We start from the raw sequence: 24,171 nt of genomic DNA, 5'->3' as shown, positions 1-24,171 counted from the left end.
GTCACTTGGAAGAGATAACTTGGGTATATTGTTTATGATGACTTTTTTCGCCGCGACTATACAATTTAATTCAACCGAGAGTCAAAATTAACCTCTAGGTAATTCTACTCCAGATTCTTCGCCGATGGATTCAGCGCCTTTGACATTATGGAAACGAACGATCGGGTCCTTGCGGGTAGTTGATGAACCGCTGGCCACCGGTTGACCGACAGTCTTCTTCCGTACCCTGCGGTGCACAACCCCGTCCGGCTCGTCCATCATCTTGAGAATGGCGGCCTGATCGGATGCATCCATCGGTGCAATGGAGATGTCGCGTACTGCTCGAAATTTTCCGCAATTGTTGAGATGTTCGTTCTCCAGTCGAAAGAAGTTCCAAACAAAACGCCTGAAATGAATCGTTTTTAACATCGAGTTTTGAATAATTATTATTTAAGACTATTACCGGAAGACCTCTAAAGGAGCCAAGATGGATAACATCAGATCACCGTGGATGTAGCCCATTTCGGTTAGTGAAAGAGAAAATGCCCAGCCGAAACGCAGGACAAAGTCTTCGACGATTCCAAAGTAATAATAAGCCTGTTTCCAATTTTAAATATTTCATGACGGTCGGTAGAAATTGAAAACGAAAAATGTAAACGTACTACATTGGAATAGACAATTTCTTCTCTGAGAAAGCGGTTGTCGCCAGCATTGCTATCAAAGAGACCCCAATCCATTTTCATGTCCCAGATGTAAGCGTAGATTGAACTAATGAAGGAGCATACTATCCAGGTGTAAAAGAATGGATAGTGCGAGTTTTTATCGACTCCATCGGCTTCGAATGAATGATAGAGCGTGGAAAATATGACTACGCAGAAAGTTGTGGTATACTTCCCAGCGTTAGCCAAATGCGGAAATTTTTCTTTGGTATCTTTATAACGGCGCAAACATTGTGCAAAACGTAGATAGGCTGGCAAACAGGCAACGACTGGACGAATAAACCATGTCTTGTCGACACACTTGTTGTAATCCGTAGCCGTATACCAGTTACCTTCGTTGGTAGCGTAAAAGCATATCATGTACTGAAAATCTAGTAGCACTGGTACGAGACTGTTGAGTTGGTCAGCCAGCCAAAAGTCAGCAAAACCAACGAAAAAAAACGGCGCACATAAAGCCCTTCCCTGAAATAGATGGACAAGGGATTATAAACATAAAATACCAATGTAAAAAAAGCTATATCAATACCAGTTTACGCAGAAACCAAAAGCGCGCTTCGTGAACAAATGTCTTTGTAGGATTCAACAAGAAAAGGACCATAGTAACAGCAAGAGCTAGGGGATTGACGTATGGTGGAATGCCAAGGAATTTACTGTAAATAAAATGGAAAAAGTTTTAGATATTTTAAGATACGTTTCGTTTAACACCATTTAATGCGACCTGTAAAGAAAGGCTAATACTGAGAGAGTCCACAGGACCCCCAGGACCGATGCAAGTTCGAGCAAATGTTGCTCGGTCAAATGATGGCGCGGATCCAATTCGAAAATGAGAACATGATTCACACCAGATTTACGCCATCCCTACAAAATAATCGCAATTTTAAAAAAGTCGCCTTTTTCCTGAAAACACCAAATTCAGAATTTACCTGAACATTGAGGCCCATAAAGAATAGGAACAGGGCAATTAGCATGGGGCCTCGGTATAAGCGCACAATGATCCTCCAATTGTTTTCTTGGCTATTGTGAAAAATGGCTAAGTGACGAATAAATGCTAAAGTTAGACAACACAAAACGCAACTTATAAGAAACATTCCTCCTACCTGAAACAACCATTGTAACAAACAGGCAGACGAACGCACCGGTAAAAAATCCAACTTTCAAAGTTGTGAGATCTGACTTTCTTTCACCCAGTGGTGGGACTCGAAGACGTTTCATTGCTTTCTGGCGATCGCCACCCTCTTTGTAATATTGCAACATGAATAATCCCATGTCCACTTGAAAGATTTTTAAAAATAATTTACTCACCGAGTTCATGGGTAACTGTAGCTTCAGTTTCACTCAAAAGTTTATCGATATCTTTGTTTGTGTAAAAATGTGCTTGTTCCACATGCTCGGTTCTCCATTTTGCTCCAGCGGTAGTTTGTATCAACTGTTTTAAATGAATCAATTGGAGCTATAATCAAACAATAAAGACAAATTACCTTATCATGTTTCTTAAGGATTTTACGGAATCCAGTGAAATTTAAGTTTTGGTAATTTTGAAGGAGGATCAAGCTAAGGTAAAATTCACTGAAAGCCAGCTTTAGATCTGAAATTTTCATGACTGGTTGCTTGTTGCGTTTCAGAGTTCTACCCAACTTGTTGGCTTTTCCTTCACCCTGTCCATTAGTGTTTTTTGAGACCGACAGTTCACTTTTCAGGGCAGCATACTTCCTTGTAGCTTCAGCAAATTTTTCTGAATGAAAAACAAATGTTGTAGATAAACTTAAGAATTCTTAAAACACAATGTACACATACCAGAATAAAAGGTGTTGATCATTGCTAACTCCTTGTCACAGTATGTAAAAAACTGTTCATCAAATTTTGCATAATATCTAGCAATAACCTCAGGCTCTACAACTTCAGCTGAAGGTGCTTGCTCTTGTGCCTGGTAAAGGATTTGTTTCATATCCTATATACAATTTTAGATAAATAATTAGTACAAAACAATTCCCATAGATAAATAAATTATTTCAGTTTTTAGACCTCATAGTGAATATATTGCTTCCTCCATTCTACAATACAATATAAAATTTTAAATATATTTAGCATTAATTATTTTAAAACAATTATTCAGTTGAATACCAGGAGTAATATGGGCGGTCAAATGTTCAGCGAATTTCATTTTTGTTCTGTTGATTGACGGTAACACCCGTACGTAATTCGATGAAATGCAATGTTTTTATACACTTATAGTTCTTTGTTTTGTTATTTTCCTTTGAGGATGAATTGATTCGGGCACGATTTAAGGTTGCAATAATACGCCCAATACTCAGACAAGTCCATTGATATTGTCTACAATGGCTACTGTTCCTAACAATTACAATTTGACATGAAGTAATCGACTTTTTGGTGCACGAGCAACTGAAATCTTAATCACTTTCATTCAAGCAGACGAATTTCATCGACCACAAACAAAAATAAAAAATAAATCATGATTGATCAATGCTGCGTTGTGCGATGTAGAATTTCAGACAAAATTTCGTTGGATTAGTTAATGTTCTTGCTGCATACTAACGACTAACCAAGCATTTAGCAATGTTTTTTCAAGTGATAATTTTTTTTATTTTGATCATTGAAACCAGTCTTTGTATTTATTCGAATTCATCAACTAAAAGCCATAATTTGACGATAGATGGCTGTGTTGCTCTTAAGGATTTTTTTTTTAAATAAAAAAGTGTCCCGTGGTTTATGTGAAACGATCTACGTTTTCGAATGACGAATGCACCGTTATAATCGCTAAATGCTAGAACCTTCAGTTACACATTTTGCACCTTTCTGTGTTTGTTATGTACAGGCTATGCAAAACTGTGACAATTATTGGGTTACAGTAACTATTGATTTATAAAATATTTGTGTTTATAAAATGGATTTAATTACATAGCTTAGCAATCTGGAAATCAGTAATAAAATAATTGGAAATCAAGTTTTGCGTAAATGCGTTTATAAAATGTACGGCTATGTACGGAAAATTGGAATGCACAGAGTTGACAATTCCATCAAATATTACCATCAGCAAATGATCGATAACAGGATGTCGACTCGGGTGGAAAGTCTTTTTTCCTATTGCTCTTATTTCTCAATCCGTCGCCGGAAAATGACGATGATCTCCCGCAACGACTGGGAAAATAAGAAAAAATTCCGTCTATCTTTTTTCGATGAGAGTACAGCATACCCGGATGAATGGAATATCACACGCTATTTCCCCCTCAAGTTATTTAACCTGGCTTGGACACAATGCGTATGTCTCGAATGTTTCGTGTGCACCAGTTTGTAAACCTATTCATTTCGGAGAGAATAATATTTCAAGTTTCCACATTGGACATTTGGCGAAAAGCTGTACGCGTACCCTCAGATGGAACGCGGCGGAAACTAGAAAGGGAAACCTTTTTCGTCCCCTCCACCCCATACTAGCGACTGAATAACAACCTCTTACAAACAGCACCATAACAAAAGCAGGTCATTCACATCGGGTCTATGACCTCAAACGACCTTGAAGAAAGTTGAGTCGTAAAAACCGTCGAAACTGGAAATATCCATCGAATCATCCGTAGACTTTACCGCACAGATATATTACTCATTTACAAAATCCCACTATTTTGTTTGTTTGTTTCAAGATTGTTTATTTATACATTCAATAATAGTTATCTTTGCTGATTTTCGCGTCGACAGAATGTTACACATTAAAAAAAAAAGGTTTTAGCCTTAGGCCCCCTCGTTTGTGAGTTGCCTCTTTATTTGTAAGAAGAGTCCACAGAGAGAGAGAGAGAGAATGGGGTGGGGGGATGGAGGGAGGATGGAGGGAAGAAAATGAAGGACGCGGGCGAGTAGTTAGGTCAACAGCCTTGGACGAGGTCGTTACTCGAGCAAAATGCACCGGCTGTGTTGAAACTGAAAAGATTGGAACAGCAGAGAAAAAAGATTCAAATAGTCAGACGCACACGCACAAAAACCAGCAATATCATCACGGTTCAACTTCAACGAACAGCACTGAGCCCTTTTTTTTGTGTCTTTCTTTTTTGGTTCGGGTCACGAGCTAAAAAAAACATCACTAGATTCTGACGAGACACGAATGCCTGACTTCGTGATCTTGCTTCAAGCAGTTTTCCCCGAACAATGATTTCGGTCCACTGTGTATTTCCAAAGGCCATTATTATACCCACTGACATTTAGTTGAGCTATTCACAAATAAATTCGGGTAGATTTCACCAAAACAGTTTTTGATATACATTACACACTGTAGTCTAGAATTAAGTGGCGGTGTAGTCGTCAATCATCCGTTGCGTAAAACATGCAATTTTGGATTTTTTTTTTTTTTTTTTTTTTTTTTTGCGTGTAGCTTGTCCTAGATATTTCACAAATTAGTTGTTTAAAAATATTATTTCTGTAAGACGGCGATGATTGGTTTTGGATTAAAATATAAAAACAATATGCTATAACGGAAAACGGTATAACGGAAAATTACAGACTACACAATAGAACATTAGTACATGTTTTGTTAATGGAAACTAAATAATGTTCCATCTCTAGGGGAATTTCCCTTTTAGGAAGTAGAATTTTTCTAACAATCGTGTGTCTTAGTCGACGCTCTCTCTGTCGTGCGTCTAGCTAGCTTAGCGTAAGTCCATGAAGAACGCGGTGACCGATTTTCACTTCTCACTGCACTCAGGTCTAGCGTATTTTTTTTTGTTCGCAACAATGTAACACATTTATGGGAACATTGATGTCAAGTTTAGTTTTAATACAGTGTAAGCAATTGTTATTCTTCGTCCTTGTTTTGTTTATTACAAACCCTGAGTTATAAATGTCAACTGATTTCAATTGAAAATTGACATTTTAAGCTGCTCCGAAAAACAGATATTTTGCATATTTTCGTTCTTTAGTTTAGTAAGAACAAAGTTCATGGAAAAATTTGCTTTGTTAGTTACAAATTACAATTAGTTCTAGGTCAAATCCTATAACTTTCTCTCATATAGAGTCAACGTACCCGCCGGGTTTACCCGATAGCAATGGTGAGAGGGGGCTTGGTGGGAGGAGCCTGAAAAAGCGACACTAGCGACGCCTACTGAATATAATCCATAATGCGGTTCAGAGAGAAAGAGGGCCAACAGTTGGAGGAGAGCGGGGGGATGGGGGGTTAGGAGGTTTGAGGGGGAGGGAAGACAGGATATCAAGGAGGGTTACGCGTCAGGCTCAGGCCATGAGGTCAGTAGTACCCAAACCCAATGCTGAATAGTCAGTTACTCACATTTAGCGTTAGAGAGCCTCGCGAGAGACGTCGATCTTCCTCTCAGCGTCACGGCAACTTTATACTTCATGTTTGTACCTAAAAGTTCACTCACTGGGTGTTAAAATGTGTTCTGATTAGGCGAGTCCTATGTAATCAAGCTCATCTGTCAACTTCAGGTATATACAAATACGAGGTAAAACTCGACTACTTTGTTTTTTGACGTTGGTTATAATTCAAGTTTCGTGTCACTTTTGTTGCAGCAGAAGAAATGGGCGAATCCGATAGCGGACAGCAATATTGTCTTCGCTGGAACAATCATTCTGACAGCATCATCTCAGAATTTGAAGTATTACTTGGCCAGGAAGATTTTGTGGATGTCACACTCTCTTGTGACAGACAGAGTGTCAAGGCCCACAAAGTTGTTTTGTCAGCATGTTCAACATATTTCAGAAGACTTTTGAAAGTAAGTCAGTTATTATCAACATTCCCCATCTCCTGAAATATTGCTCAAGTTCTTAGTGATCCATTGTTGAAGGTGTTTTTATTAAATTGGGGATTTTAAAAATTATCTACTGTACATGGTACACCATTAAAAATGTTCATCAAAAGTTTTTAAAGAAGTAAAATAAATGTATTTAAAACAAATTAAAATTGAAAGTAGAGTAAATGTTTGGAATCAATGGCTAGCTGCATTAGTTATGCATTTAATAATAAAGTAGTACATCAATAATAGCTACTACAGTGTGATTTATGTTAAATCTATCAAGTCCTATGTGGTTATTAAACAAGGACATTTTTGTTTTGAAACAACAATAAAGAGAAACATTGAAACTTTACAAAGAAAATTGTTACTGTTGAGCTGTATCTAAAAAACTGTACCTATTTTTAACAGGATAATCCTTGCCAGCACCCGATTATCATCTTACGAGATGTCGCCTACAGTGAGCTTTCGGCCATTCTTTTCTTCATGTACCACGGTCAAGTGATGGTCGAGCAAGAACGAATACCACAGCTTCTTCAGACGGCCCAGTTATTGGAAGTTCGAGGATTGTGCGAAATTCGAGAAGGCCAATCGGCTTCCACTAAAGATGAAAAAGAAGGAGGAACTCCTGGAATAAAAGGAAATCAATCCTTTCTTGCTGGTCTCCTGAACACCAGCATTTCTGCCACAAAGAGATGTGCATCCGTCTCTGACACCAATTCCTGCAGCAATTCCAGTCCTATCCCGTCGCCAGTTGCCAAAAGACAGAAGAGTTCTGGAGGATCTTCACGTCCTGTGCCCATGTTACAGTCCATTTTATCTCAACAACTTGCCGTACCCGCAACCCCGACTTTTGATTTGACAGCCAAGTCGATGGGAAGCTCCACCCGAGCTCTAACTGCACTGGCTTCCAAAGTGCAAGCCAATTCATCTCATACTGCATCATCAGCCACCAATTCAAACAGTGTCAACATTCTTCCTACATCATTAGAAAATTTATTGAATTTAAGTTCCGTTGTCATGGCTGCTGCTGCTTCATCGGGGAGTCACAACAACGGAGCTGACATATCTGCCACTAGCTCGTCGGATGAGGAGATGAACGAAAAAGACGACAAAGTGGAATCCTCGTTTGGCGATATGGAAAATAGCTGCCATGGCGGACGAGACATAGAGCCCGACGCGGTAGTCGAGATTAAAGAAGAACCTCTAGTGGATTTTGAGGACGAATTTGGCGAGGATAATAGTCCCCATGGGGCCGGAGGAGGAGTTAGCGGTGACGATGAAAGTGAGAGCGAAGCAGAGCTAGGAGCAATGAGTGAGAGCAGTCGAGGAGAAGCCTTCTCACTTCCGCTTTTGGCCCAGCATTTAGCAGCGCCAAACCTATTAAGTGCATCAGCCAAACTTCGAGCGGCCGCATCTCAAGCTCGTCATCTCTCGACAAGCAGTAACGACAGCATGACGCAAGTCCTAATGGGTCCTTCGACTCCACCTGATGCAGGACCTGCCTCTATGTCAACAAGAGCCGATACCGCCAGTCCTAGTAAGCTTCAATTGGAATTCCCTAGTTTCTGATTAGACTAATCGCTTCTTTTCTTTGGCCACAGGTTTTGATCCCTTGGGAGGAGATCCTCCTCGAAAATTGGCCTTCCACGAACCGCGCCCTTGTCCAATTTGTCGCCGAATGTACCGCGATGCGGCTACTTTACGCACCCACACCGCCATCATGCACGCAGAAGGAAGAGATCCATTCGCTTGTCTGTGCGGAGAACTTTTCCGCACGAAATACGAAATGTACAACCATAAGAAGAATGGTCACAGATGAAGAATTTTTTTCTCAAACTGTTTGTTTTCTCGCGCCTCCAGTGATAGTTATTTTCATTTTTATTCATCCAGTGTTTTTTTTTTTTCATCTCGTAATTTTCTTATCGTTTTAGATTTTATGTTTCCAGTGAAATTTAAATGTCACATTCGAACGCGTTTAACCTATTTTTTTAGGTTTCTTAATTGACGATTTCACCCTTTATTTGCTTCGATCTTTGATCATATGTGCAAGATTGTTTTGTTGACTTTTTTCTCTTTTAAGCTACCAATATGTTTCCTATTCCTATGACTGCATTGACATGAATTTCCCAATGTGAAATAGTTCCTTCGTTTTGTTCCGATTCCGTACTACATTGAAAGCATTTTTGTATGTGTGTTTTTAAATAACCGTGGTTACTAAACCAGCCATTGCTGCTAACGCGTGCATAGTGCAGGGGTTTTCGAGCAGGTGAACGACATGTCCAGTGATCCCGTATTTAGTGCTCGACCATTCCACAGTACCAATTGCGTGTACCGGATTAACACGAGCCAGTAGAAATCAGTGTCAACTTTTGAAATTCCGACTAAAACACGGCATAGTGTATTCGCGTATCTTGTCTACTCTTTTATTTTTTATCCTGTCCCCTATGTACAATTTTGGCTGTAAAAATTATAACCATCTCTTTGTTAAATATGACATCTTGGTTTTTTTTTTTCTTAGTTGCCTTCTTTTGATCAATCTCGATAGTATATCCTTTTTTTTTTTTTGCTATAGAATAACTGACTTCATCATTGACGATACTGACGAGGTGGAAGTTTCACTTCAACGTAGCGCGAAGGCACTCGTAAAACGACGTAGATCTCATTGGAGAAAACTCGTTGCAAAGGACTGGGGTTACCTTCAAACAAAATTGAGCACAAGGGATTGAGATCTTTTCGATGAGGCTCTTCTATATCCCAAATGTTCAACATACTGCAACCAGGTCTATAATAAATTCAGAAATGACAATAAATACACACCCATCATTGAAGAAATCAATCGAAACGTACCGTGACTCTCCATAACACCAGTGATCTTGAAGAACGAAATACGTTACCTTGAGATCAACAAGGGAACGATATAATTCAGCAACGGTGCCGCGACCAAAAGCTCGATAAACAATCTTAGTGCGTTCTCTATCAATAATAAACAATAAGAAATTGGACAACATTTGAACTTTATTCAAGTATACCTTAGATCGGCATATTCGTAGTGCGGATGGTTAATTATTGGCCTTTGAGTAGTAAGTAATATTGACGCCATAATAGGCATAGGTCCAGCAAAAGCTGCTTCCTCTCGCGGTGTCTCCTTTTGAATCCAATTCACCAAATCTTCTAATGCCGGGTTGCTATTTTTTACTTGAAATTAGTTTTATGTTTCTTAATTTGCCTAAGTTTTGTATTCAAATACCTGTACTCTCCGACGATACTGTCAAAATTAATAATAAACACAATTCATTACATTTATTTTTTTACGACAATCGGGCAAGACACATACCTTCTTTGTTCTTTTAGATTGCGCAAGCCTGCATAACTCATCCCACTTAACAAAGCTGCCAGCAACGCCAAGTGCATTAATTTGCCTTTGACGAAAAACATGTACTAAATGAAAAAAAAAAAAAAAATGTTAGGAAAGGAAAATAAAGTATAGAATTACGAAGGAAAAATAAAATATAAACCTTTTTAGAAGCAACAAGACTGGCCATTATACACAAGTGGGGCGACATAAACAGCTTCAGCCGCATTATTATTGCAGCCATTATAATGAACGCAATTAGTTGCAAAATGTTGTACTGGACGGCAGCGTCAACCTTGCGAGGTGATGGTATTTCACTTTTCGGAATCTCTTTCAAATCTCGTCGCGATTCTCTCTGCTTTTTCATTGGCAACGAAGCCACAGTTCGTTTCTGGCAAGCTCCACTGTTGCTCGTCATCTCACCAATTCCTGCTGCATACAGCGTTACACTTCCAACAGCTATGTACACAATAGGCAGTAAAAGAGTGGAAGACAATCGGTAGATCGTCGATAGCGATATGAAATCAAATTCGGCGGCACATGTGTAGAGCATGGTGTGAAAATCTCGAAAAGAAGTGAATTTTGATCGAAGCAAATTGAGGATGTGAGCCTGGAAATGATGTAGAAATATTCGTCTTGTTATCACAGCTAAATTACTCAAAATAATATAGCTATACTTACGTCGTCTTTCGATCCTATGAGAATTGATACACAAAGGCGCAAGAAGAACGTGCATGCACCTATTAGTACGCCGTAAATGACCGTATTTCTAAGTTTTAGCCACTCGTTTTGAGGACGTGATGAGAAATGAGGAAAGAATACGATGAATCCCAGTAGTACAACAATCGAGCAAGAGTAATACGACGTAAGAAGCATTTCGTTGGCGAACAGCAAAACAATGGCATTTTGTAGTCCAATCTACAAAATAAAAATATTGAGTTCAAGTTAGTTATAAAGATGAGGAAAAATGATACATACCAATTTTCCAAGAAAAACTACAGTTATATTCGAACGAGGAGTAGAATTTTGGATCCACAACACCGTTAAACTGAGCACTTGTGTAAGGAAGACAAATTGCGAAAATTGCCAGGTGACTAGGGAAGCCGTAGTGGTAAAGGCAATACAGCATAAATGTTTCCAGTGTGGAGTTGTTTGACGCAAACACCAGGAGACTGACAAAATCTGAGCCAAAATCAATGGATAGCCGAAGCTTTCTCGCAACGGAGGTGTCCATTGAACGCGCGTACACTGTCTCACCATAGAATTACATAAGTAATTTTGTTATGTCATACGTCGTACTTTTCAGAATTATACCTCTACGTGATTAAAAAAGAAAGCAGAAATGGCAATGATGCCTCCAAATATTGAACGACTTAGGTAGCAACCGTAAAGGAAAATTAGGGCGGCTGTGATCCCTGCACAGAGCCACACTCCATTAATGTAAAAATAGGAAGGATCACCTAAACCTTCACAGCTCCAAACCGCTGGTAGATCGTCTCCGCGATCAACTTGCCAACATTCTTTAGTTTTAATTCCGGCAGTATTTGTAAAGTGTATGAAACCCCTATATGCAGCTCCTAAAATTACCTGCAATGATTTCCAATAATATTTAGAAAGATAAATGAACAAGTTTTTAAATATCACATGTACCTCGGGATAGAGATTAAATCTCTGTAATGTGTTGATGGTTGACGGATACTCTGTTTTGTTGTCGTTCATTATACTGTGAAGTCCCAAGAAGAATGACGGTGCATTGACAATCCTTTTGTAATACGAGTAGTAGCTGCAAAAAAAGAATAAATAATTTGATGATAGGGATAGAAAATCAAGGAATAAAAATAGTAAATCTTACAAGCCCATCTCAGAACGGAAGGTCATTTCCCTCTCAAGCGTAGAGAGATGTGAGAAGTGTCGATCATTTTCAAACATTGTAGATACATGGTAAAAATTGAGGCAGCTACACACTAACGCTAAATATAGTACACGAGAGAAATTGTACGTCAGCAACTAAAACATATGTTGGAAATTTTTTAGGGGAGAAGTATAACTAACCAATGGACACAATTAGTGCGTACTGCGCATAATGGGTGGTTGTTGGTAAGGTTGCTCCATCATTCATGATTCTTCAAATTCCGAATTATTTCACCACGTGTTGCTTGTTTTTTCTTGTTTGTTTTTGATTGCTTAGAAAAAAAAACTAGTTAATGTCAGCTGGTTTGCGGCAGCTGTCTATCTTCTCGCCGTCGTCTGTGCCGCTGTTGCAACACTTAAAACTTTTGGCAGTACTAAAAAAGAATAACAGATGGCTAGCCTAATTTTGTTTGAATTGTAAGTAACATGAAATAAATTACTCCTGATTTGTTTTTTTAAATTTTCATTACGCAAGTGTGATACGTAATGCTATTCTTATCGATTGAAATCATCATTTTTGGGAATGTTAATTAAATTTATCGTCAATTGAAAAAGTGACTATAGTTGCAGTTTTACTTACTAGATGGCGGTAATGCATGATTCAGGTAGAGAAATTATATTTTCCTTTCCTGTAATGCAAAGTTCTCATAGTCACTGTGGCACAGTCAGTATTCCTGTCAAACCTTTTCACGACTCACGAGTGAACGTGTCACTCGTAATTCCACTCAACATTCCACGAAATCATTTCTTTTAACTTCTTTTAACTCTTTAGAATTTATTAACGAAGATTCCGATTCATTTTCATCAATTTTAATCGTAAGTACTAATTTCTTTTTTTATTCTGTTTTTGGTGCATATCTCAGTTTTGTCCGCGAATATTTAAATTGTCTGCTGGACCATGTCACTGCGTTTGCAACGGAATCATTCAGATTCCGTTGATTGGATTAAATTAACCTTTTATATTATGGGTGCTAAGTTAACTATTATAGGGCATGAGAAAGAATTCCAATAGCCTAGTTAGATTTTTTTTTTAAATGTTCACCCAGTTATTTGAGAGCATCACTGTATAATCAGTACACCGTTAGGGTAACTTTCTCCAGCTGCCCCGAGGTTATCGTTTCTTTCTCGTCAAACAGGTTTAGGCTTTAACATACGATTTCTACTTCCGTATGTCTTTTAAAACAGAAAATCTTTCTCTTAGATTATCAAACTGAATTATAGTTTTTAAGATCTTTTTGAGATAGAATAGAACTGAATCTGTTACAGTTGTTACACCGTTGCTTTGATGGTGTACCGACTGAATCTGACGTCTGCGTGAGCGTAGGAAAAAGAAGGGTGGGCGACAACCGATCAATACCTAGAAGACTCTCACCTTTGTTCGCGGTTGCGATTCGGCAAAATTAACTTTCCTCTTTTCCTTTTGAAGTCTAGACTATCTATACAGAATGTCTGCCCGAGCCATTTGGGAAGCAACGGGCAAGGACTTGATTAACCGGAATTTGAATTACTCCAACGGCGTGGCCAAGTGTCGTTTCGCTGTCTATGACCAAAGCGTCTCATGGAGCCAACTTGTCCAGCAGGAACCTTGGCTCGAAACCGAGGTGAGTGATTAGTTTCCTTTTTTGAAAAATATATAATAACAGTTCTTCGAATGAATGACATTTGTCCCTGCGTCCCGTTCCGAGTATTCTCAAGTAGGAAATGCCCGAATTGATAATAAATTTTTATTTTTTTATGCTTTTAAATCGTGTACAGAAACTGGTGGTGAAGCCGGATCAGCTCATAAAGCGACGTGGAAAATTGGGTCTCATCAAGGTCAATGTGGACTTTACTCAAGTCCAAGAATGGGTTAATGAAAGGATAGATAAAGACGTCCAGGTAATTTTGATTCTTTGAAATTTAATCTTGTATTTTTGTTTGTTTTATGTTTAAATATTTTTTTTTATGGAATGCCAGAAATGTTTGATAAATTGAATTAAATCTATTTATTCAGGTGGGCAAGGCAACTGGTAAACTGCGTCGTTTCATTATCGAACCGTTTATTGCACACAAAGACGTAAGCATATAGATAAGGAAACGTGCTCAATATGTTGTGAAATTATAATGCGTCTATAAAATAAAAACAGGAGGAGGAGGCATACGTTTGCGTTTACTCTGAACGCAACGGCGACGTCATTCTCTTTCACCACCAAGGAGGCGTGGATATTGGCGACGTGGACGAAAAAGCTTTGCGCCTGTCCGTGGAAATCGACAATAAACCCAGCCGGGAGGATATATTGAGCGGTTTGCTGGTCAACGTCAGCGACGATGCCAAAAAAGAGTGGGTTCAATTTGTCGAAAAATTTCAAGTTGCCAAGTTTCCTCCCTTTTGTTATCAGTCAAAGGACAAATGTTGATTGGCTGAATTTCGATTACCATTTCAGACGAGTGGCCGACTATATCGTTGCCCTCTACGATGTCTACGTCGATCTCCATTTCACCTACATGGAAATCAACCCGTTGGTGGTGACGGCGGAAGGCGGTGTCTTCATGCTGGATTTGGCGGCCAAAATCGATGCCACGGCCGATTTTCTCTGTCGCACCAAATGGGGAAGCATCGAATATCCGCCTCCGTTCGGCCGCGACGCCTATCCCGAGGAGGCCTATATCGCCGACCTGGATTCGAAAAGTGGCGCTTCGCTCAAGTTGACCATCTTGAACAGGGCTGGACGCATCTGGACCATGGTGGCCGGTGGAGGCGCTTCGGTCATTTATTCCGACACCATTTGCGATTTGGGCGGCGCTGCCGAACTGGCTAATTACGGCGAGTACTCGGGCGCCCCGTCTGAGCAGCAAACTTACGAGTATGCTAAAACCATTCTCAGTCTAATGACCCAAGATAAACATCCAGACGGAAAGGTATTGATCCAATGTTAGTTTTGACTGATTTTTGGGGGTTGCAACAATTAGGGGAAAAAGTCACGGGGTACTTTTGATGTGTCATTCTGACTCGGCGGATATACATTACCGCCGTTTCCGTTGTTATCACAGGACTTTTGGTGAAGTAATCTCGATTTCAATAGCGTTTTGATTTCGGCCTTTCGAAATGAAAAAAGTTCAAAGGTCGTTTCGTGGTTGTCCTTTTACAAAAAGACAACATTCGAAATAATACGCTGATTAGTGTCTTTTAAAACCTGATATCGAGTTATCTTTTTTTCTTTAATAAATCGCACATGGCGTGATCGTGAGGATTGCATCATCTTTTTTAAACCCCTGAATTTCAAATGTGACCTAAATGACTTAAAGAACGTCTCGTGTGAATTGATGGTAACCTGATAGTGCCGGTTTCTCTTGACTTTTTTAGGTGCTGATCATTGGAGGCGGAATCGCTAATTTCACTAACGTTGCGGCCACGTTTAAGGGCATCGTTAAGGCTCTGTTGCAGTACCAGACCAAATTGGTGGATCATAAGGTTTCCATCTTTGTCCGCCGAGCTGGACCCAACTACCAGGAGGGTCTTCGGTAATTGTTTTTAATCAACAAAAATTATAGATGTATAATAAACATAACACGTTTTTGTCTGTTTGTTTGGTCAGGGTGATGCGAGAAGTGGGAGCCAATTTGGGAATACCCGTCCATGTTTTCGGCCCCGAAACCCACATGACTGCCGTTGTGGGCATGGCGCTTGGCAAACGTCCGATCCCCAGCGAGTCGGTTGTTGAATTCTCGACGGCCAACTTTTTATTGCCTGGCGGCCAAGAAGATGAGGTCTGCTCATGAACAAAAAAAAAATATATAGCTCAAAAAGAAACAAGTCTCTAATCGATCAACCGTTTCGACAGATGCCCCGAGCTCGAGCAGTTTCTCAGGATTCCGGCGTTGGTAACCGCGCCTCGTGGGACGAGAAGGAGGGATCGCGCCAGGGCTCATCCGCAGCCGGCGCCTCTTCTTCGCTGGCTTTCCTCAAACCACTTTTCACGTCCGAGACGAAATCCATCGTCTGGGGCATGCAGACAAGGGCCGTCCAATCAATGTTGGACTTTGACTTTGTATGCCGACGCAAGGAACCCTCTGTAGCGGCCATGGTTTACCCGTTTACTGGAGACCACAAGCAGAAATTCTACTGGGGTCACGGCGAGGTTTTCATCTCCGTTTACAAGTCGATGGACGATGCCATGAAGAAACATCCCACCGCCGATGTCATGGTCAATTTCGCCTCCCTCCGCTCCGCCTATGACAGCACGGTGGAAGCCATGAATTACCCGCAAATCCGTACCATTGCCATCATTGCCGAAGGCATTCCTGAAAATTCGACCCGTAAACTCAACAAACTGGCCGCTTCGAAGAATGTGGCCATCATCGGTCCAGCCACAGTCGGTGGAATTAAACCGGGTTGCTTGAAGATCGGCAACACTGGTGGCATGATGGACAACATTCTCCACTCAAAGCTGTATCGCCCCGGCAGGTAACACAATTTCCATTTTAACCTAATGGCATAGTAATTATGCATGAATTTATTCCTTTGTCATTGTCCAGTGTGGCTTATGTGTCCCGTTCGGGCGGCATGTCCAACGAGCTGAACAACATCATCGCTCATCACTCGAACGGCGTTTGCGAGGGCGTGGCCATCGGTGGCGATCGTTACCCTGGTACAACCTTCATTGACCATCTGCTTCGCTACCAGAACGATCCGGAAGTCAAGATGTTGGTCCTCTTGGGTGAAGTTGGAGGAGTCGAAGAGTACGACGTTTGCCGGGCGTTGACGGATGGAAGAATTACCAAGCCAATTATTGCTTGGTGCATTGGCACTTGTGCCAGCATGTTCTCCTCTGAAGTCCAGTTCGGTCACGCCGGAGCTTGCGCCAATGCTGAGCGTGAGACGGCCCTGGCCAAGAACAAGGCTCTGGCCGAGGCTGGCGGTCACGTTCCACAGAGTTTTGACGATTTGGGTGAGGTCATCGAAAAGGTTTACAAGCAATTGGTCCAGGATGGCACCATCGTCCCACGCGAAGAAGTCCCGCCGCCCACTGTGCCCATGGATTACTCCTGGGCGCGTGAGCTCGGCCTGATCCGCAAACCGGCTTCGTTTATGACCAGCGTGAGCGATGAGCGTGGCCAGGAACTTCTCTACGCCGGCATGCCCATCAGCGAGGTTTGCTCAGTCACCAATCAAAATTGAATGATCTTATTTTGACCATTGTTCGTTCGTTTTTTTTTGTTTTTTTTTAATTTCCAGGTGCTAAAACAAAATTTGGGTATTGGTGGAGTGATTTCGCTGCTCTGGTTCCAGCGCCGTCTGCCCGTCTACGCTTGCAAATTCATCGAAATGTGTTTGATGGTGACGGCCGACCACGGACCGGCTGTCTCCGGTGCTCATAACACCATCGTCTGCGCCAGGGCCGGCAAAGATTTGGTGTCTTCTCTGGTGTCTGGTCTCTTGACCATCGTAAGTCGTTTGGCCAGCAAATGAAGACAAAAGCAGACGGACACTTTCAATGTTTGATGTCTTTAGGGTGATCGATTTGGTGGAGCGTTGGACGCTGCCGCTCGTCAATTCAGCGAGGCTTACGACATCGGACAACATCCGATGGAATTTGTCAACAGTATGCGCAAGAAGGGCGAGCTGATCATGGGAGTGGGTCACCGCGTCAAGAGCATCAACAATCCCGACATGCGTGTCACCATCATCAAGGTAAATTGACTCTCGCATTTCCTTTTAGAATGGGATCTCAATTTTCGTCTCCGATTTGTCTAGGAGTTCCTGCGCGAACATTTCCCCGCCACTCCGTTGTTGGACTACGCCCTCGAGGTGGAGAAGATCACAACGAGCAAGAAACCCAATCTCATTCTGAACGTCGACGGCATCATCGGCGTGGCTTTCGTCGACCTTCTCCGCAACTCTGGCTGCTTCACTCGGTACGACATTGATTTCCAATTTGGATTTATTTTCTCTCTTTTATCCGCTCAAGAGTTCTTATTTTTTCCCTTTCCTTGTTGTTTCTTTTATGACGCTTTTGTATGAACCACTGATGGATTATTCGTTTATCTTCCATTTCGACGACGTTGTTGATACAGGGAGGAGGCGCAGGAGTACATCGAGATCGGCACGATCAACGGTCTTTTCGTCTTGGGTCGATGCACGGGCTTTATCGGTACGTGCGCATCAAGTTTCAGACGAGCTTTTCTTGTCCATCTGTTTCTTGCATCCATCAACTCTTTTTTTTTTCTTTCTCTCTCTTTGTACAAACGCAGGCCACTATCTGGATCAAAGGCGACTCAAGCAAGGACTCTACCGTCATCCCTGGGACGACATTTCGTACATCCTGCCGGAGAAATACTCTGAATAGGCGGGGAGGGGAGCAGCACTCGACGAAAAAGAGGAAGTAGCTTTATCAAAAAACCGGAAGAGGGACATCTTCGTAATTCGATGTGATAATAGGAAAACAAACTCGTCCGAAAAAAGGAAAAGAAAATTAAACTAAAAATCTAGAGGACAAAACGACAGACAGCTATCGAAAGTTCACCGTCTCTACATGTGATGCACCTCTTCAGCACCAATTTGTCTTAACTCACTTGTCTTTCGCACTTGGTAGATAGGAGAAGAGAAGGAATGCTTAGCTAACCAATGGAGCGGCAACAACTTTGTAGACATCTACTTGCTTTGAATTGGTCCCAAAGACCCGATCAAAGTTGAAAGATTTTATCAGCGAACTCTTGTCGACCACTTGCAATTCTTTATGGTTGTTAACCACACACATGCACACACATTTTATTCCTCCCAAAACAAAACAAACAAAAAAAAATGAATTGTTTGCGTGTTTTTCATTCATTGTTGTCGCTCCTCCGGAAAAAGCACGAGCGGAAAAGCTCTTCCAACCAAAAAAAAACAAAAAAAAATTGTCCCGAAGAAACGAAACATTCTCTCCATTCCGAAGCATCATTTCCCCTTTTTCGGTTCCCTGTTTTTATTTTTTGATTCAAACGTGACACTGATACGTTCCAGCTGTAGCATCAAAGATTTTACAAAAATCCAATTTTTAATTTCCTTTTTTAAAAAAAGCCTAACTTTAAACTTAGATTTATGATTTTTTCTTCTTATCATTATTATCTTTTTAAAAAAACAAAATGGTGTGCGGGACAGAGCAAATGTTTTGAATTCTTTTCTCAAAAGAGCATCATTGGCTATTTTAAAAAATTGTTGAGCAATAAACGGTGTTTTAGTGTGCCCACTCGTTCGTGAATTTTTCTTTTTTTTTCAAAATTTATCCGGCAAATAAAAATTCACATTTGTTTGTTTTTTTTTGTTTTTTTTTCGTTTCCATTTCGCTGGGGATGCGGGCGAAAGTTTTCGTAAAATCAAATTTCATTATCGATTGGGCGATGTGGGGCGATCGAAACTTTTGGGTTTTGCACAGGACCCAACTGCGGATAGGTCAGCCGCCGTGGGCTGCGATGCGTGACTACATATTCTGGGGGGGCTCTGACGGAAAATGACAGTCGTTCTGCTCACTTGCGCAACCTTTAGATGCAGCTTCTTGCCTCTCTGCATCTTCAAATTGGGTATGATTCTATTATTGCGTCCTTCCCGCTATTTTTTCCGCCCTTCGAAATTCTGGCGTTTCCAACTATCGATTGGGCGATCCAGCACGTCCCTACAGAGAGAGCTAGACCCCTCTCTCTCTCTCCCTCTGTGTGTGTGTGTGGATTGCCTCGGAGGAGCTACATAAACTTATACAATTCCGATTATTAAAGGTTTGCTGGGCCTCGCCGTCCTCTATATAGACGCGCCGCCCGCCTGATGCGACTGTTGCCGAGTCTTTCCCGTTCGATTTATTCCGCCCGAAAATCTAGCGAACTGACTCGATCAAACATTACACTGGAAGCCCAGCAGTAGCAGCAGCAGCACACCTCTGCGTCAATCTCCTGGTACACAACTTACTTTCTCCAACAGCAGCAGCAGCAGCAGCAACTTGGATTGTTAAGTGTTATTGCTAGTTTCTGCTAGCTCTCAAGTTGGACACACTCATCCAATTGGTGCACTATTCTACGGCCATATTCGATAGACGTCTGTAGCAACGCTACTGCTGCTGCTGAGCCATTAATGAGCTCTTGTTGTTGACTGATGACGTCGGAGAAAATCCATTGCATTTCTATTGTGTCGGCAGCAACAGCGTCGTAATATTTAAGCGCAACTTGTGCTCAATGTAAGTTGCATTATTTGCGAGTCGGAGACAGGGTGACGCTGTATTTACGGTTGGGTATTGGCCTCTAGTGTCTTGTTGGCATCTTTAATGGACGGTTCCACTTCTTGTTTCCACGTTTCTGCGATCCTGCGCATTTTCTTGATTTATTCAGTTAGTCGGGCGGAAGGGCGTCGCGGGCTGCTCCAAGCTGCGAGAGAGATACGCGCTTAGAGACGCTCTGCAGCTTCATATTTTCGCACTCGAGAATGAAATCATTTCGAGGACGCCTCCTGTGTGTGTGCTGTGTCGTCGTCGACGTCGCCCAATGTCAACGCCCGTCCGCTGCTGGAAAACGGGCGGGCAACTCACGACGCATTTATACAAGGGCAGGATGGGACGGGCCTGATTCCGCCTCGTCTTTTTTTCTTTCTGTACCCGGCGTCTCTGAGCGCCTTTCACTTTTTAGTTGATTTGATTTACCATTTTGTAACTCACGTCGTCCCCCCCCCCCATCCCTTCTGTTGGCCCGCCTTGTACTATACACACGTCAGGAGCGGGTGGAAAATCCTGATCCCTTGATACCCCGAGTCGAGTATACTGCACTGCATGTCTCCTTCTTCTTCTTCTTCTTCTGTGCACAGAGGGAAACCGGGCGGGTTTATAGTTCGACCAGTGCGATTCGCTCATGCGGCAAACAACTTTCTCGACTGGCCCGCCCGTTTTTCTTGGCTCTAGCAAGTCGATGCTGGCCCTGGCCCTGGCGCTGTGCTGCTGATGTTGCGCTTCAAACGGTGAAACTACATTGAGGAACACTTATTACCGGCCAAGCAACTAGAGAGAGAGAGAGAGAGAGCTATAGAGCTGGAGACGTTTCAAAGAGAGAAGGAGAGGGAGACCGGCACGGGCATCACGTCACAGGACACAGGAGCAGTCTCAGCAGCAGCAGCACATCAAAGATATCTCGTCTCGTGCATAGCAGAGCCTCCAGCTCCTTGACTCGAAATAAGTTTGTGGTATTTTTCCACCGGCTTCATGAAAGATGAAACGTGGAGATACGGAGCGCGGATAAGATGCTGGACCATGTAGTAAGACAGTAGAGACTAGTAGTAGTGGTAGAGTAGAGCTAGAGTCCTAGAGAAAAGATTTGAGGTTGAGACTATCTGACTTGCTAAAGCTCAGTGCTCAGACCCTGGACCTTTTCTTATAACTTCCAAATATTATATAAGAACATTGTTGGCTTCTAGACCAAAGAGGCCCGGAAGAGATTATTTCAAAAGAGACAAAAAGGAAGAATCTAAACAGACTGTGTGTTTTCTTTATTCCTTTTCAAATTTTTATTGATATAGACCTTGTTATTTTTCAATCCGGGAATTCGAACTTTGTTGGCTTTTATTCTCGGCTCCCTGAATAAAATAAAATAAAAAAAAGATAGAGAGGGGGGGGAATGCGTCTTTTGACTTTTTCACCATCAAAAGAATGCGGAAATACTCCCCTCAAAAAACGACTGAAGAACTATCAGAAAAATTGGTGGGTGGGAGATCAGTTTACAATCGGGTCTAATAATCCGGGTTTCCCGCAAACACTACGGCAACAAAAGCATCGGAAATATACAGATTGTTGATTCCATCAGCACTAGGATATGTACCATGCATAATGTATCGTCTATTTGGTCTATTCCGTGACACACTGCACAGCGCCCAAAAACCGAGAGGAGCTCTCGTATCTTATTTTTCTTCGGCGAACGCTCCATTACCATTGTGATGTCAACCTATTGTCTCTCCTCCGCCCCCTTCTCGTCTATTCGTCGCATATCTAAACCATCCGTTAAGTACAGATGGTATTGTAGTTAGTATAGTCTGTATCTCTCTGTACACCGCATCTATACAAATAGGCTATGGCCAAAGTTATTTCTTTTTCCCGTTCGTGCTATTCATCCGTTTGGTTGTAAGCGCCGGGCTGTGCTGTCCACAATGCCAACGAGCAATAGATGGTTACGGCATATAGGCGAGCTTTCTACACTAGACGATAAACAACGGTATACGTTATATAGTATAAATCTCGTGGAAATCCTGAAAAAGAGAGTCAGTAACAAACACACGGAAAAGCAGATGGATGCAGCCTGACTGACTCGATGCTATGTAAGACCAGTGCCAGCGGCATTATTCGCGTTCCGGTCCTTTTTGGAAAAAGCATCGTCTCGTCGGTGGGTCCGGACGCGTTGGCTGCTGCTGAGATTACCCAGAATCCTTTATCAATTGCCATCAGACAGAGACACAGCAGCAGTAGCGGTAGCAGTATAGCAGCTACACTCCCTTTATTTCTACTTTGTCTCTTGTCTGGCACCGGGACACCCACCGCGAGACTAGAGGGGATTCAAAGACAACAAATTGATATAGGATATACAATACACACATATATACGTAGATGGGGACGAATACTAGACGTGTAGCAACTGGATATATTACATCCGGGCGCTTATAGATCCAGTCGGCAGAGAGAGAGAGAGAGAGAGATAAAGCCTGTTGTTGTTTTTGTTTTTGTTTGTTTTGTTTTGTTTTTTCGTCACGGCGGCAGCTCAACGGCCTAGCCTATTTCTATGTGTAATACGTTTTCTTGTTGTTTTATGTGCGCTAGTGTTTTCGATTGTAACCCGTGTTAGAACTAAACAGATACATCTCTATTCCCAAGTTGGGCGGGTTTTGGGTTTCATCTACATACACACGCTGGATATACAGCACACACTCTTCTTCTATATAAGGCGTGTTAGGTGCATCCGGAATTATATACCATTCCAAGAATATTGAAGTATCGTCGTAATACAAAACCCTTTCTCCTTTCGAAGCCTGTCTTTTGATTGCCTGCATATGCTATGAAAAAATAATACAAATAAACTCGAATGTTTAAACAAAAACAAACCGAAAAATACAAAAACAAAAAAAACTAGTTTATAGTAGAGAGAGAGATAAATGCTTTACATTAGATAATAACCGGATATCCTATTGTTTCGACGATCAGTCTAGTAGTAACCTGAAATAAATGAACTCGATTAAGAAGAATGACAGTCTGAAATATTAACTAACAAAGGAAATGTAATGAACAAGACGAACGATTCAGATTGTGTCCATTAATAAATTACAGTTGCCCCGCCTTCTCATCAACTATGAATTGAAGTCATGAGAATAATAAGAGCGGTATGGTAGGTACTATATGGGCTACCCCCCGCCATATCAACACCGAGCCGGGTCGAGCCGGGCCCATCACAGCCAAATGATCGTTTACCAGATACAGTCGAGCTGCTACAGTAATAGGAGCTCGGTCTGACGTGCTGCGCCAGTTTGTTGGTTATAATGCCTTTATTACCCGCAATGCTTTCAAGCTCCTTGCAGCACAGCGCGTTAGCGGTTGACGATATGCCGTTTGTAATATTACACATACACACACTGTTTATCTAATATACATATAATAATGTACATAATAACGTACATATAGCCAGAGCAAACTGAGAGGGGAGAAAGAAAGAGAAGAGGTTTACGACCGGGATAAAAAGACATGCTGTATGTGACGTCTCTCGTTATACGGTCCACGTTTTGCGCTGGGGGGTTTTTATTTTTTTCCCGACCCTACATCACGCAGTATATACATACACCACGCCTTGTCTTTGTTCTCTCTTCAAAACGTTGAATGCATTAAGACTAAAAGTCGACTCTCTCTCCTGTCGTGCCCGCCCGTTCGCCTGGCAGAAGAAAAGCTCATCCTAAACAGCAGCTCGCAAAAGGATATGCAGTGCATTAAAACGGGGGGGGGGGGGGGGTTGTGCGTTAGGAGGCCGCGGGTTTAGGAGCTGGGTGGGGGGTCTATATATAGTTATACTGCACACGCCATATATTAAGCACACACACACACACATACCAACATCATCTTTTTCTTTTCCAAACTCTATAGAGCATCACAGTGTATATACACGGCATGGCTTAAAAACTTCCTTGATGGCACAGGGCGAATAAATTGGCATTAGAAAAGAAAAGAAAAAAGGAAAGGCTTTATCGTGGGCCAGCACGGCCTTATAGTGCTCTACCGGCGTGTAATGAATACGCATGCCAATGCGTTTCATTAGTGCCGATGCTGTTATTAAACTACTAGATCAGGTTGCCTACAGCTCCAGCTCAATTCATCTAAAAAGCCAGAAATGCCAAAATTAAGCTAAGAGATAGATCCTGATCCAACCACCACCACCAGAAGTCTAAAGAAAAGAGAGCAGCAGAGCAGCCAGCAGCGCATCTCTGGACGATATCGAATTC

At 41.8% G+C, this 24,171-nt stretch overlaps 4 protein-coding genes across 9 annotated transcripts; 2 read left to right on the top strand and 2 right to left on the bottom strand.

Annotated features, from left to right (window-relative positions):
* Positions 1 to 8: 8 nt before the first annotated feature.
* Positions 9 to 3,142, bottom strand: LOC124205631 (xenotropic and polytropic retrovirus receptor 1-like). Of its 2 annotated transcripts, none has more exons than XM_046603093.1 (12): positions 2,820 to 3,142; positions 2,721 to 2,749; positions 2,493 to 2,646; positions 2,177 to 2,430; positions 2,001 to 2,124; positions 1,796 to 1,933; positions 1,622 to 1,728; positions 1,417 to 1,556; positions 1,225 to 1,348; positions 645 to 1,160; positions 443 to 576; positions 9 to 385 (listed from the first exon to the last, which is right to left on the bottom strand). In XM_046603093.1, the coding sequence occupies exons 1-12, from the start codon at positions 2,857 to 2,859 to the stop codon at positions 88 to 90; spliced, it is 2,058 nt and encodes a 685-aa protein (XP_046459049.1). In that variant the 5' UTR covers positions 2,860 to 3,142; the 3' UTR covers positions 9 to 87. The 2 variants fall into 2 exon arrangements, with proteins under 2 accessions (XP_046459049.1, XP_046459041.1); XM_046603085.1 differs by having other exon boundaries at positions 642 to 1,160; positions 2,820 to 3,141.
* A 2,677-nt stretch (positions 3,143 to 5,819) lies between these two features.
* LOC124205647 (protein abrupt-like) lies at positions 5,820 to 8,957 on the top strand. 4 transcript variants are annotated; one of them, XM_046603107.1, is made up of 4 exons: positions 5,820 to 6,140; positions 6,225 to 6,427; positions 6,857 to 7,985; positions 8,050 to 8,957. In XM_046603107.1, exons 2-4 carry the CDS (start codon positions 6,233 to 6,235, stop codon positions 8,265 to 8,267), a joined length of 1,542 nt encoding a protein of 513 aa, XP_046459063.1. In that variant the 5' UTR covers positions 5,820 to 6,140; positions 6,225 to 6,232; the 3' UTR covers positions 8,268 to 8,957. The 4 variants fall into 4 exon arrangements, with proteins under 4 accessions (XP_046459063.1, XP_046459084.1, XP_046459071.1 ...); XM_046603128.1 differs by having other exon boundaries at positions 5,850 to 6,157; positions 6,228 to 6,427; XM_046603115.1 differs by having other exon boundaries at positions 5,902 to 6,140; positions 6,228 to 6,427.
* LOC124205621 (probable C-mannosyltransferase DPY19L1) lies at positions 8,858 to 12,075 on the bottom strand. The gene is made up of 12 exons (XM_046603076.1): positions 11,853 to 12,075; positions 11,653 to 11,770; positions 11,451 to 11,583; positions 11,115 to 11,387; positions 10,779 to 11,048; positions 10,482 to 10,718; positions 9,964 to 10,410; positions 9,783 to 9,886; positions 9,696 to 9,713; positions 9,478 to 9,633; positions 9,296 to 9,421; positions 8,858 to 9,230 (listed from the first exon to the last, which is right to left on the bottom strand). The coding sequence occupies exons 1-12, from the start codon at positions 11,917 to 11,919 to the stop codon at positions 9,035 to 9,037; spliced, it is 2,145 nt and encodes a 714-aa protein (XP_046459032.1). The 5' UTR covers positions 11,920 to 12,075; the 3' UTR covers positions 8,858 to 9,034.
* A 251-nt stretch (positions 12,076 to 12,326) lies between these two features.
* On the top strand, positions 12,327 to 18,915 carry LOC124205607 (ATP-citrate synthase-like). 2 transcript variants are annotated; one of them, XM_046603069.1, is made up of 15 exons: positions 12,327 to 12,527; positions 13,143 to 13,312; positions 13,467 to 13,589; positions 13,705 to 13,767; positions 13,838 to 14,031; positions 14,135 to 14,609; positions 15,055 to 15,212; positions 15,287 to 15,458; positions 15,533 to 16,155; positions 16,227 to 16,842; positions 16,927 to 17,136; positions 17,203 to 17,382; positions 17,446 to 17,606; positions 17,766 to 17,842; positions 17,943 to 18,915. In XM_046603069.1, exons 2-15 carry the CDS (start codon positions 13,157 to 13,159, stop codon positions 18,035 to 18,037), a joined length of 3,303 nt encoding a protein of 1,100 aa, XP_046459025.1. In that variant the 5' UTR covers positions 12,327 to 12,527; positions 13,143 to 13,156; the 3' UTR covers positions 18,038 to 18,915. The 2 variants fall into 2 exon arrangements, with proteins under 2 accessions (XP_046459025.1, XP_046459021.1); XM_046603065.1 differs by having other exon boundaries at positions 12,346 to 12,527; positions 13,138 to 13,312.
* Positions 18,916 to 24,171: the final 5,256 nt, after the last annotated feature.

This window comes from Daphnia pulex, chromosome 2, assembly GCF_021134715.1.
Source record: "Daphnia pulex isolate KAP4 chromosome 2, ASM2113471v1".
Classification (NCBI taxonomy): domain Eukaryota; kingdom Metazoa; phylum Arthropoda; class Branchiopoda; order Diplostraca; family Daphniidae; genus Daphnia; species Daphnia pulex.
This window is presented reverse-complemented; position numbering and strand designations above follow the sequence as displayed.